Raw genomic sequence first — 12,343 nt, forward strand, 5'->3', positions numbered from 1 at the left:
ACAGACTCAAATGCCCTGCAAGGTGACATTTCATCCACAGAAATCAGAACAAGCAGCTAAAAGTATGTCTAGGTGTTACCTCCACAGAGGAATTCATGTTCTCTAAGGCAGTGTATCCAGCTTGGGTGCCTGTGTTAGGATGTTGAACATCCATTATACAAAACAGAGGAAGAGAGGTTTCTAGTTTGGATGCTCTGAACTGTCCTCTAGAAGCTTTGCTAAATATATAGGGAGCGTAGGTTCCTAACAAAAGCATCTAGGTTAGTTTTCTAAAAGGGGACGGTTTGACTGCCTCCTGCACAGTATCTAAAAATGTTGAGGGGAAGTGGCTCCTTGACTCAGATTGGTCTAACCATAGTGTTAAATGGGTGGTTGTTAACTTGCTCTCCATTGTACTTTTTGCTGGAGTCAGGATTGCACATGTAATGTACGTCTCCTGCAAACACTTTTGCCTTTGCAAGAATAAACCCAAGATGATAAGATAATGTGGCAGAGAGGGGCAAAATAAACCAGCTCTATTTTATACAAAATAAATGTCAGTATTTACAAGACCTCCTTTCTTATTTTAGTCAAATTGAAGGTATTATTTCCCCTTTGTTATATTTATATGTTCTGACAGTTACTTTCTGAACTGTAGCTAGCATCATGATTCAGTATTTATGCCATACTTGCTTCCAACAAGCAGGCAGAAATTTCCAAATTAAATGGACTCTCTGCATAGAAATTGGTAATAGACTTCAGGAGGGTCCACCCAAACCAGCTGGAAGGACTGAATCCTTAGTGTAGGATGTTATATCTACCCCAGCTCTGTACCAGGCCATGCATCTCCTTAAGGAAAATGTTGCTGCTCATGAGGCAGCAGGTCCTGCCTTGCTTGGTGTTGCTGCTGGCAAGCTCATCCTCCAAACTGGAAAGGAGAAATGGTTTGGTGCACAGCCTTGAAAAGTTGATGATGTTAGTTTCAAGGGAAGGAGATGATATCCTGAAGTTGGCAGAATTTGAGCTTGGGACAGAAGGTACAAGAGCAAGAGTGGGCAAAAGGCAGCAGTTGGCTGAAGAGGATAGGGCAGGCAGTCTGCGAGCTGAAATATGGCCTGGGGCTGGCAGGAGGCCCACAAAGGATAAATGAGGAAGATGAAGCATGCAAAAAGGAAGTTGCTATGAGGCTCTGATTAAAACCTAGTTATTCTGGTCTTTTGGACTACCTTCTAGCAGTTACGAACTTCTGGCTTCAGAATTTTGGGGATTTTTAAAGTATTTGCTAACAATTCTGTGTTACACTTGTGCATTTTAGGTGTTCCTGGATTCTCTTGAGAGCTAGAGCCTAAAATAATCATCTCTGAACTTGTACTCTCTAGATTGTATTTCAAAGGACTCTGCAATACTATGGCTTTATAAATCTGTGGGTGTGGAAATTTAGGTGGAGGCAGAGGGAGATCAGGGTGCTCACGCCTTCTCTAAGACTCTTTCTTGCTGTTCTTTATGTTTAAAAAGCCCTTGAAAGAAATACAGAGACAATAACTGAAGTGAGAGCTAGAATGCAGAGCTGATCATTGGTCTAAAGCTCATGCCCTTTTCTGCCCCTTTACTCTGACCTAAGATGTCTTGACAAAATTAACGCTGGAAAGTGTTAAGCCTTTTCAAATGCAAAGTTATAGAAACGCTACAGTGAGAAAAGAATTCAGGGGTATATCTCTTGCTCTGAATTATCTGCCTGTAGCCTGAAGATAAATATCTACGCCTTTAAGATGGACAAGATGCAAGACCTTTACTCCAGTGTAATCCAGTAGTTTTAGCTCAACCTGCCATCTTGCATGAATCCCGTTTTGAGGCTCTTCAGCCATTTCAGATGGTGCTGGGGGAAATTATGTGCCTAATTCATGAATACTGATACTCTTCAGGGAGTCAGAGATCTATGAGCTGGGTAACTGAATATACTGGTGATACTGAGTAAAACCTTTGTGGCTCTCAAGGATGCTCTGAGCGTGAGAGGAAGGCATTACCAGGCTAGAGAATCAAACTGCTCAAGCACAAAGGTTATGCTCAGTCACCAGAGACTAAAACTGCTTGTCTCCTCCTGCCATTTCTGCCATAGAGCACAGCAAAGGAGATTACCACATAGTTACAAGATGTGCTGGGATGCTAGAGCTAACCTGGGATGTGCTGTGCAGTACAGACATACACGGGTTTGTATCCTAGCTGTTGGGCCAGCTTCTTTGTTGATGTTCACTGTGCAGGCTGCTAAGATGCTCTTGTATTTCTTGTGAACTGTAGTTCCACTACCTTAAGCAAAAGAGTATTTGCTTCTAGGACCAAGTAGCAAGGTTTGTGTGGAATTGATTTAGCAGTTAAGGAAAAACGCTGATAAAAGAAGTAATCGCTTTTTTTTTTTTTTTTTCTGAAAAGCAGCTGTGCTGATTGCATGGTTTGTACTAGAGCTCCTCAATGTCGTTTCAGTGTCAGTCTGTCAGGCACTGCCACAGTATTGGCTGATGCTCTAAATTCAGAAATAACATCCCTAGCATTTGTACATTGCTGCACATAAATAAAGTGTCCTATACAGGTGTAAGTATCATATATCTCCTTTTACTTTCCCACCTTCCCAAACATGAAGATTTGATAATGTTTGCATGTCAAGTTGAAGAAGTTCTGTTGCATATTGCTTCATCACAAGGAAGTGAAGAATGTCATTCCATTGCTATCACTCTTTTGCCCCCAGATCTTACTTCATCCTGAAATTAGATGTTTATCACTGGATTGTAATTACAGCCAGGATTTTACATAGTTCTGCACTTTTTCCAGAGCCATATAGCCCTTTAACAGTAACAGCAGCACACTTGAAATTGAATTTAGCCCTAGAAACCATATGTCTAAGTTTCAATTACACCACTACCTCCAGACTGTGCAGAATGCCTGCAGAATACCTGGGTGGTGTTTGACTCCAGTGCTGAAACCGCAACACCATCCTTCTCTAAATTGGTTCTGTGATTACTTACTCCCTTTTCTTGCTGTAATGGTGGCTTTGGTACACAGCCATTTGCTTTCTATTCAAATTTTGTACTTTAGTAGCACTTATACTTTTTCAGAATACATGACTTTTGCAAAAATGTAGTTTATTGAATAGATACTAAAATTCTAAGGAACTTGCTTCTTTCAGTTGAAAGAATTCTGTTTCAATACAAACCATTGTAACTGCATTTACTTTAAGCACTTGGGCTAAAGAACAAGCTTTATTTTACAGTGTGAGTGAGTAGTTTTTCATTTGCATGCGCTTTCCTATTTCTGAGAATACGTTGCTTTTTCAAGGTCATGGGATAATATAGTGAATGAAAATAGTAGGTTTAAGGTAAATCCCATAACCTGCAAAGATTGCCCTTGTCCACTTTTCCTTTCGTGTGCAGTGAAGCTGCAGAGGTTGTTTTCTGGCCCCCATTTTTTTCGTACTTTGTAGTTTGTCTTTTATCTACAAACTATGACAAAAATTAAAAGCTTAATCTTACTTTTTCCTAAGATTTCCTTATCTGTAGCCATTCCTTTTTAGTATGCAGATATTTGGCAATTTCTGTAATATTTATTCAGGCTGACATTGAACGACTATTGCTTTTACTGCATATGACAGTATTGACTAGTACAAAATTGTATCTTCACCTTAGCGTACAGTACGCGTCAGTGCAAACCCATTTAAGCAGCTTGAAGTTTTTCCTCCTGCATCCCCTCCCTTAAATTTTTCATTGCCCATCTTGCCAGCAGAAGAGCTAAAATAATTACCTGCAGTCTCATTTTTCGCTTTACAACATGCAGATCTTGCGTGGTTGGGCAGCGCGAGGCTGCCGGGGAGGGGCCTGCTCTGATGCAGCAGAGGCATATGACAGCGCTAGCAGCAGCAGCAAGCAGAGAGCTTCTCCAGGCGGCTTTTGCTGCAGTACGCTGATTGCCGCTTTCCTCGCAGCCAGCAAGATCCCCAGCAGCAGGCACTCGGAGGAGACTCTGCGTGGGTGCTTGTTTAAGGAGTACCTGACTAAACAATTGGGTTATTCTTTAACTGCGGGAGAAGTGCCTGTATTCCCTTCGCGCAAGCCCCCTGCAGGGTTTTTGCTTTCTTAATTTACTGGAGCTGTTTCTCCCTCCTCCTTTTGCCCGTTACTTCTTTTTCTTCCTTCCTTCATTTTTATTTTCTTGCTCCCACCCCCCCCCCCCCCGATATTCACCCCCGAAATCTGTGCTGCATCACTCGCTCTCATTATGCTGCGCTCGGTAGCCCAGTGCGCTCCCCGCCTCTGCTAGGCAGTGGCAGCATGGATGGTGCTCTTGTGACGACCTCTGCCGATGCTATCAGTCCACTGCGGATAGGCATGCTGAGTAATCCTGCTGTAAATGGGCGAGGACACGGACACACGGAAAATTAACCACAGCTTTCTTCGAGACCACAACTATGTGACTGAAGGTAACAGAAATACTCTTGTTATTCTCTTCTTACATTGCATACTCTGTGTCAAAAATGCACTGTCATGTTTGGAGCGGTGGGTTGCTGCTATTTTTTTAATAGAAAGACTTTAAAGGCGTTTTTCTGTGTGATACAACAACACAATCTGTTTGAGCTGATAAAACCAAAAGGCATTTGGTCATGCTACCATAACATATGAACCTGTATAGAGGCTAAAGAAGGTCTTGTATTGTGATCAGTTTGTGCTAGGGAGGTGTGCAGCACCTGGCATTGAAAGCACAGAAGCTGCAGTGTGAAAGATTGGAAACAGCTGATTACTTAAAAGAGATAAAAGATTTGAAAGCACTAAACTGAGAGAAATAATCTGTAAAGTTAACTGTTTGCTGGTGTAATAAAGGTTATGCATTTCGTTTTGGTAATTGTAGCCTGAGCATCACAGAAATTGCTGAGTTGATTGTTCCCTTGAGACCCGTATACATTTAGAAGGAGTATGTATGCATAATCTTCTGAAATACTGCTGCCTGCTTTCCATCCTCCATGAATGTGCAAGGTAAAAGAGGAAAGAAAAGGTACCTTCATCTTTAGCCATTCAATGGCTGGTAGTTTGTTACATAAAAAGGATTTTCCTACAGGTGACACCCATATGCTGAGAGAATTTACCTTGAGCCAAGTGAAATTGCTGGGTCGGGTACTGAGGAACTCTGTATTTCATTGCCAGAAAGTTGGTATAAGAGCAGGCCATTTTAAGATTGATTGTTTGAACAGGGGAAATGTAGATAGTTGATTTTCCAAATGCATTTGTCTTTGCAGACTTTTAACAGCACTTTGCAGCAGCAGAAACAGTGCTTCAATATAGGCTTATATAATAGGACCATTCTTAACAACAGGGTCAACCAATACTACTTGAGACTCGGTCTCCAGATTGTGTCGTCATTTGATCAATGTGCAGTCACTTAATACTCCCATGCCGCATCCTGAAATGTGATCAGCTGATGCTCTCTTGGTTATTGATGATTTGCATTTTTTTGACTGTAAAGGACAGCAGGATGATTTAACCATACTGGGAACACAAAGCAGATTTTTCAGAAGAAAAATCTAAAAAGCTATGTACTGTCCCTGTTACCCCTGGCTGGTGTAATTGTTTGGTAATCTTGCCCCTAGGACATTCTTTACATCCTGCTTCATGTTTCTGTGCATTTTTTATTGTTTTTGAAATTTTAGTTCATTTTTTTTTGTCTGGATGATGCTTTGTTTTGGTTTTATTTTGAGATGCAGTCACTTGTAATAATATTTGAAGAAACTTTTTCTTAAATTTGAGATTTATAAATTTATGCCTTAGTTTCTGCAAAATGCACTGCATAATTACTGCAGTGTATTTGCTATGCGTTAAGATTCTGATGTATATTTAATGTGCATGTGCGGCTATGTGAAAATTCGGACTTTGAAGTCTGCCAGTTTGGTAACTTGAGGAAAATAATCCCTTATGAATTTTGTAAATCAGTCTGCTTCTGCTTTATATGTTATCAGGGTGGGAGGTTAAAAATTAGGTGGAGATATTTAGTGCTGTTGGGCACACTGCTGACTCAACTGTTACATTTTTCTAACGTTTTATCTTCACGTGATATTTGGATTAGAAGGAATGAATATTCTTCTGTGATTGTTTGCGCATGGAGTGGCTTGTCTGAAATGGGTCAGAATGAATCTTGAATAACAATATTAGCTTCTATTATATTTCCCCTATGATCAGGAGTCATAATGAAATATGTTGTCACTTGATCTTTTGAGGTAGATGGAGTATAGGAAACCTTTAGCAGCAAAGTGTTATTTCTTCAGCCCTGACTAGGTCAATATTCCTTGGGAAACCTCAGTTTGTCAGCTGTAATTAAATTTTTCACTTCTGTTTTATCTGAGATTGACATACTTTTTGAAAGAACATAAAAGTCAAGACAGACTGGACTTAATTATTTGTAAAATTTTTCAAGGGACACCTTCAGGTATCCAGTTCAAAAAGGACCATAACAAATTTTAATTTCTCATTGATATATTTTGTTTAAGATGCACGATGCATATATAAGTTGGTGCTTAAAATGTACTTTTTTTTTTAATTGGTTTTTCTTCATGAAACAGTCTGTAACATTTCTCAATTGTAAAGGCCTTAAGAAACAACAGTCCTCTCATTTGATCCCGTGGTATGTTAATACTGTGCATATGATAGTATTGTACATGTGGAAACCCAGTAATTCTAGGTTACGGGCAGTAATGGATTTTTTTTTTTGTTATATTGGAAGATAATTTTGTTGCGGCCAACCCCAAATCTGGCTTTCAGCTTTTTGGCTTTTGTAATCCACCGTTTAAAACAAAGAAATACTTTACATTGTATTATGTGCCTAAAGAAAATCAGTGGTTTGTTGCTCTCTGTGAATAACTACTTTTTTCCCTTCAATTTCCAGAATTTTAAGATCTTGGTAAGGAGTGCGCTATGTCCTTGCCGCTCCATGCAGCAGAACGAATTCATTTGCAAAAGCAGCATTTCTGACCTTTATATGCACTTTATTTCTTTTCAGTTCTCTGAGGAATAAAGCCAACAATAATCAAGAATATATGGGTTAGCTGTTGCTTCATTTCTTCTCTCCCTCCTTTACTTCTTCAGTGAATAAAAAAACCCAATCAGATTATGTATAAATTCACAGGGTATAGGAAGACTGTGAGCCAAGTCTGATTTGCTCTGCTCTTGCTAGTGGGCCTAGTCCATCCTTGATGGGACTTGCTTGCTTGAGCAAATCAGAATTTTATACCTTTGACATGTAAGGCATTCTTATGTTGCATTTAGAGTTATCTGTCCTAAACATGACTTACCTTCACTTTGGATCTCGGATAGTTCTTTGAATCTCAAAAGTTCCTTAGTCTGATTGTTGATGTTCTTGTACTGATTCTGGTAACAGGCATTGTAGAAAAATGTAAAACAAAAGTGACGACCTGGACTTGATTCTACTGTTATATATGCTTATCTGTAGTAAAATAAATCGAGTTAAGACAAGCAGGACTTGAATACTTTTCGCATTTCTAGTCTTAAAAGTATGTTGTAGCTACATGCTGAAAAAAGGGAACTTAATTTCAGTGGCAATATACAGGAAATTTTTCGATGGCCGCTTTCAAGAGTGGTTTTTGAAGGTATCTACTTTAATTGGAGTTTCTGTACCAGTTTTCATGGGGAAAACCAAAGAGACCTCATGATTTAAAGAAAAGAAGAAGGCCTGAGGCCTAGAGAAATACGACCTATGAGAAAAGATTGAATTTTCTAATGTAAAGATAGTGAATGGCTAGATAAAGATAGGGATGCTTAGACTGCCTGTGGAGCTTGTGGAGTTTCCATCACTGGAAATCTTTAAGGGCAGGTTATATAGATGTTTGTAAGAAGTGACATAGGATAGTTGACTGTCCTTTGGGGCAGAGGGATGGACTAGATGACCTCTGAGATCTGTTCTGGCCTGTGATTCATTGCTGAGCTGTGTTTTATCTTTATTGCCTTTTGCACCCCAGCTGTGAGAACCAGCTGCCCAGGAGGTGGTGTGTCAGTAAAATGTATTATTTCAACAACACCTTTAGAAGAAGAGAGAAGAGTAGGAGAGGCACAGTGTGACATGGGAAAGAAAAGGGGCTGGAGGGGAAAAATGAGAGCCTTTGTGGCATCCCAACACAATCTGTTAGGGAGGATAATGAATGGGCACGGCAAGAAAAAACGGTGAGAGTGTGTTGGGGAAGGCACAGGAGGGAAGATGATTGTGTACTTTCTGGAGCAGAGAAGGACCTTCAGTCTGTGAGTTCCCTTGACATTTCATATGCTTAAGATTAACAGTAAAATTGACAGGACTGCTGACTGCTTTGCTGTCTCAGGATGATGGGATAAGCAGAACAAGATGAGATTCAGAGTGGTGAGTTGTATGGTCGCTGCATTCCTGGCAGAGGGAAAAAAAATGTGGGGAATGACCATGCTGCTCCCTTGAGCAACTGTACTGTTAGTTTAGCTGCTCTGTATTTTACAGATTGAATGACTGACAGAGAAAAAATTAATGAAAAATCTCCATTCTCTTACAAAACTCTATGTTAAAGACTGTGATACACTTCCATGAACCCAAATTTACCGGGATGGAGAATTGCTCCTCTGGCGTTACACACTTGGCGAAGGCATTCTGCAAGTTGTGTGCAGATGGGTCCAGCATATTGGTTCATCCCTGCTTTTTTATGGATTGTTGCTGTTTTGGGAAGGAACAAAAAGTTGCGGTTACTCTAGTTTCTAGCAATCCCTGTGCTTCCTGTGGGCTGTGCCTGCAAGTGCAAGTGAAGCTGGTGTGGTTGCGCAGGTGTAGTGGGGCCGAGCAGCCCTTTAGTATCTAGTCATTCATGTAGGCAAACGGCGCAGATTGGTTCCATATGGCTTAGCTTCTATTGAAAAGTCAATCATGTTAATGGTGTATTAAACTCCTCAAATGTGATATTTGAAGAATAATGAGAATTACCAGTGCAGTGTGAAGCGTAGTGATTGATAACCATGTAAAACATTATACAGGATGGATTTTTTTTTTTTTTTTTCATAATAATTTTAGACGAAAGTCCCCACAGATAATGAAAACAGAATTTTGGGACTTTTTGTCACTTAACCAAACTAATTAGTATATCTGTTCTTCATTATTTGAAGTTAAGAGAAATTATCCAGTCTCATCTGCTAAGAAGAAATTTATTTGTGAACTTGACTTTCATAAATAAATCAAATATAATTTGAATAAGAGATGACTACCTGGGAATTTTGGATGAATACAGAGAATGGGAACTGCTCTACCGGTGCATGCTCACAGCTGATCTAGTCTGTTCACTTACCTCTGAGAATGACTGGTGACAGCTTCGTTAAGAAAAGTACAAAAAGTAGCTGCTCTTAAGGTCAGGGCATGTCTTGTCTTAACAACATTAATTCAAGAATTACATTGTGATTATTGAGGGTATATCTTTTTTAAAAAACTCACTTAAAAACAGTTTTATAACAACACGAGAAGTTATTGCTTATTTGTATTCTAGTCACTTACGTTTTTTTTCCCTTCAAGTCAAATTTGAACAGAAGTAAACCTTGTTAAAACATAACTTTGCCCCTTGTTAAACAGAATATAGTTATGTCTTTGTGCACAGAGAATCAGTTCTCCTTTCATTCGTAATGCTATTTGGATGAACGTTTTGGGTCACCTTGAAGATCCGGATTAATAAGGATTTATTCCATTGACAGGCATTGACATTGCTGCCTTTATAGCCTTTATTCATAGGGGTGGGTTAGGTGGAGCAGGGGAGGCAGGGCTAGAGCACAACTGTCGCACTGCCTTGCACTGAAGTTCAAACGCCTGCTCACCCGCTCAAGCCTGGCACTGGATGCCTGGTTCAGCACATAGGAAAATCAAGACATTGGTACTGAAGCTAAGGTCTGTCTAGCACAGACTTTAAGGCTACTTGTAGTACGAGGGACACGGGGCAGTGATTCGTTCAGGCAATCCGAAGTGAATTACTCTGTCAGCAGTGCTTCTGTCTGCGCTGTTTACATGTTCAAAGTACTTTGTAGAAGTAATTTGCCTACCACATCTGTTAGGCACTGCTAAAATCATCATCATCTCTATTTTACCTACCAACCTCCTCTCTGTTTTATCTGTTCAAGCTGCCAAATCTACCTTCTGAGGAAATCATGATCAGGAGTATTATTAGTCCTGAGTCTAAATGGGGATTTTGGAGTTTCTTGCTGCTGTTGGCATTCCTCTGGAGCAGGGACATGCTGTGATAAGTTGTTTCTGCCTCTGTGAAGACCTGCCTGCTCAAGGCACGGGTTAGTTTAGCAGCTGGCTGTTAGACGCTCGCGGGAGAGTGTCGCGAGCCGTAGCACGTGCGTGAAGGCATGGGATTGCTCACTTGGAGCAATTGCTCAGGTCCTGCTTCCGAACGAGAACTGCTCACCAGTGTCACACGGACCCTGTAACACATTGCCAAGCCAACACTGAGCCGGATTGTAACACTTCCCCTTTGCAAAGGCATAAATATGCAATGGCAGAGCGCTGAGTGTGGTAGGTTGCCTTCAGGGACCGATTATTCACTTCTTCGAGGCTACAGCAAACGGAGTTCTCTTTGCATGCATATGTAGTCAATAGATGATCTCCCACTCAATAAGTAAATAAAAGTATAAACAGTTGTTGGGCAATGTTGGAGGTCCTGGAGAAGGGAATGAAATATATTAACAGAATGACTGTCTAGAACATTAGGCAAATCATAAACAAATTAAGCTTGTTCCCCAGCAGCGAATCCACGGAAGTGCAGAAGAACCTGGCCGTGCTAAGAAAGGATTTTTCTCAGGTGCTAGAATGCTGACAGGTGTCTGAGTGGCACAGAAGATACGTTTGCTTCAGCAATTTAGGCTATATGCAGTTTATTCATAATTATTTATAGTATTAAATATAAATAAATATAGACTAGAAAATATATATTGCTAATAGAAATAATCTATTTAACTATGTAGCTACAATAAGTAATATTCTAACTACATATAAATCTTGAAAACTGAAGTTCAGGGGGTTAGCAGTACATTGTATGTGTAAGATAAAAGATCCATGCAAGCTTCTCTCTGTGCCAGATTTCTTTCTAATTGGAACTGACAATTCAAAAGCATTGAATAATGTAAAACTAAATAACACAGTGCAGGTAGAGTTAAGTGTCATTGTTCACTGCAGGAGCAGTTTATTTAGTGTATGCATCATTATTGAAAGAAAACTGTACCTTGCAACGTATTTTGTTTTCTACATAGACCTCAGACACTTCAACAGTGTATCGTATATTGAAACGGTGAGTTTAGAGAATAATAGATTAGTTACATCAGTTTAAAATGTGAAACATGATACAATAACACTGAATATTTTATAGTTGGAAAAGAACTGAGTATCTTTATTACAGTCATAAAAAGGGAATCAATCATTACTACTTATGTTGTGTTACTACATCATTACTGGTTTCTGACTTTTTGAGATTTCCCTTCCACTGTTTATTTTACCCAGCTTAGTAAAGAAAATATATACTCAGAGAAGATAAGGTATTTACTGGCTGATATCAGTGCAATCATTTTGGCCAAGAAAAGGATGGTAGAATAGGCTTAAGAAATGAGTAAGGAGTGAAGAAAAAAAATAATTATGAGGATTTCTATTTTAAAATGGAAATGGGCCTTAAATGCACTGCTTCTAGCCATTTTGAGGCACTTTCTTGATCAAGTGTTTTGTAGTTCTTAGTTACACTAAGAACATTGCTTTACTAATGAACATGTATTCTACATCACTGATTCCAGGTGAAAGTTCTACCATATATATACCAATATATATACCCTATGCTACTACTACTACCAATAAAAATAAAACATGTAGCAAAGTAGCCCTATTTATGGTAAGAGAGTTCTTTTTCTAGGAAATTTTTCATTGCTTATAAGCTATTTTATTATTTTTGTTACTTGAGCACAAGAAAGAGCAGACCATTTTTGGCTAGTGTAAATAAAGATAATAAAAGTGTACTTCAAGTGACATAATTCCTTTAAAAAAATCAACATAAAACACACAGTTCATTGTATTTTGTGAATTTATTAATCTGACAATCTAACAATTAGCATTACTTTTCCATTCATATTTAACTAATTCATTTGTTGGAAAGGAAATGTTAGAAACATCTGTGTGTAATATAAAAATATGGTTTTTGCCTCTGTGAATTATGAAAACTGGATTTAGGTGTCTCTCTGGATCTTGCAAGTCTACTTGACTTTTAGGTTCTGCCCTTCTTCATTCGATCACCACTATCCGTACAAATGAAATGCTGTGAAAGGTTGGTACATAATGAGTT

At 39.2% G+C, this 12,343-nt stretch overlaps 1 protein-coding gene across 3 annotated transcripts in view; it reads left to right on the forward strand.

The window, feature by feature from the left end:
* Positions 1–12,343, forward strand: part of PPP2R2C (protein phosphatase 2 regulatory subunit Bgamma) — a 196,779-nt gene that overhangs the window by 55,181 nt on the left and 129,255 nt on the right. The window contains exon 1 of one of the 3 annotated variants that reach the window (XM_062575323.1): positions 4,372–4,444. The exons of 1 other annotated variant lie outside the window; for it this stretch is intronic. In XM_062575323.1, coding sequence (XP_062431307.1) covers positions 4,375–4,444 — 70 coding nt within the window. In that variant the 5' untranslated portion in view covers positions 4,372–4,374. Of the gene's footprint in view, positions 1–4,371; positions 4,445–12,343 lie in introns of those variants that run through there. One more of the 3 variants, XM_062575319.1, reaches the window with a different exon arrangement.

This window comes from Rhea pennata, chromosome 4 (assembly GCF_028389875.1).
Source record: "Rhea pennata isolate bPtePen1 chromosome 4, bPtePen1.pri, whole genome shotgun sequence".
Taxonomy (NCBI): domain Eukaryota; kingdom Metazoa; phylum Chordata; class Aves; order Rheiformes; family Rheidae; genus Rhea; species Rhea pennata.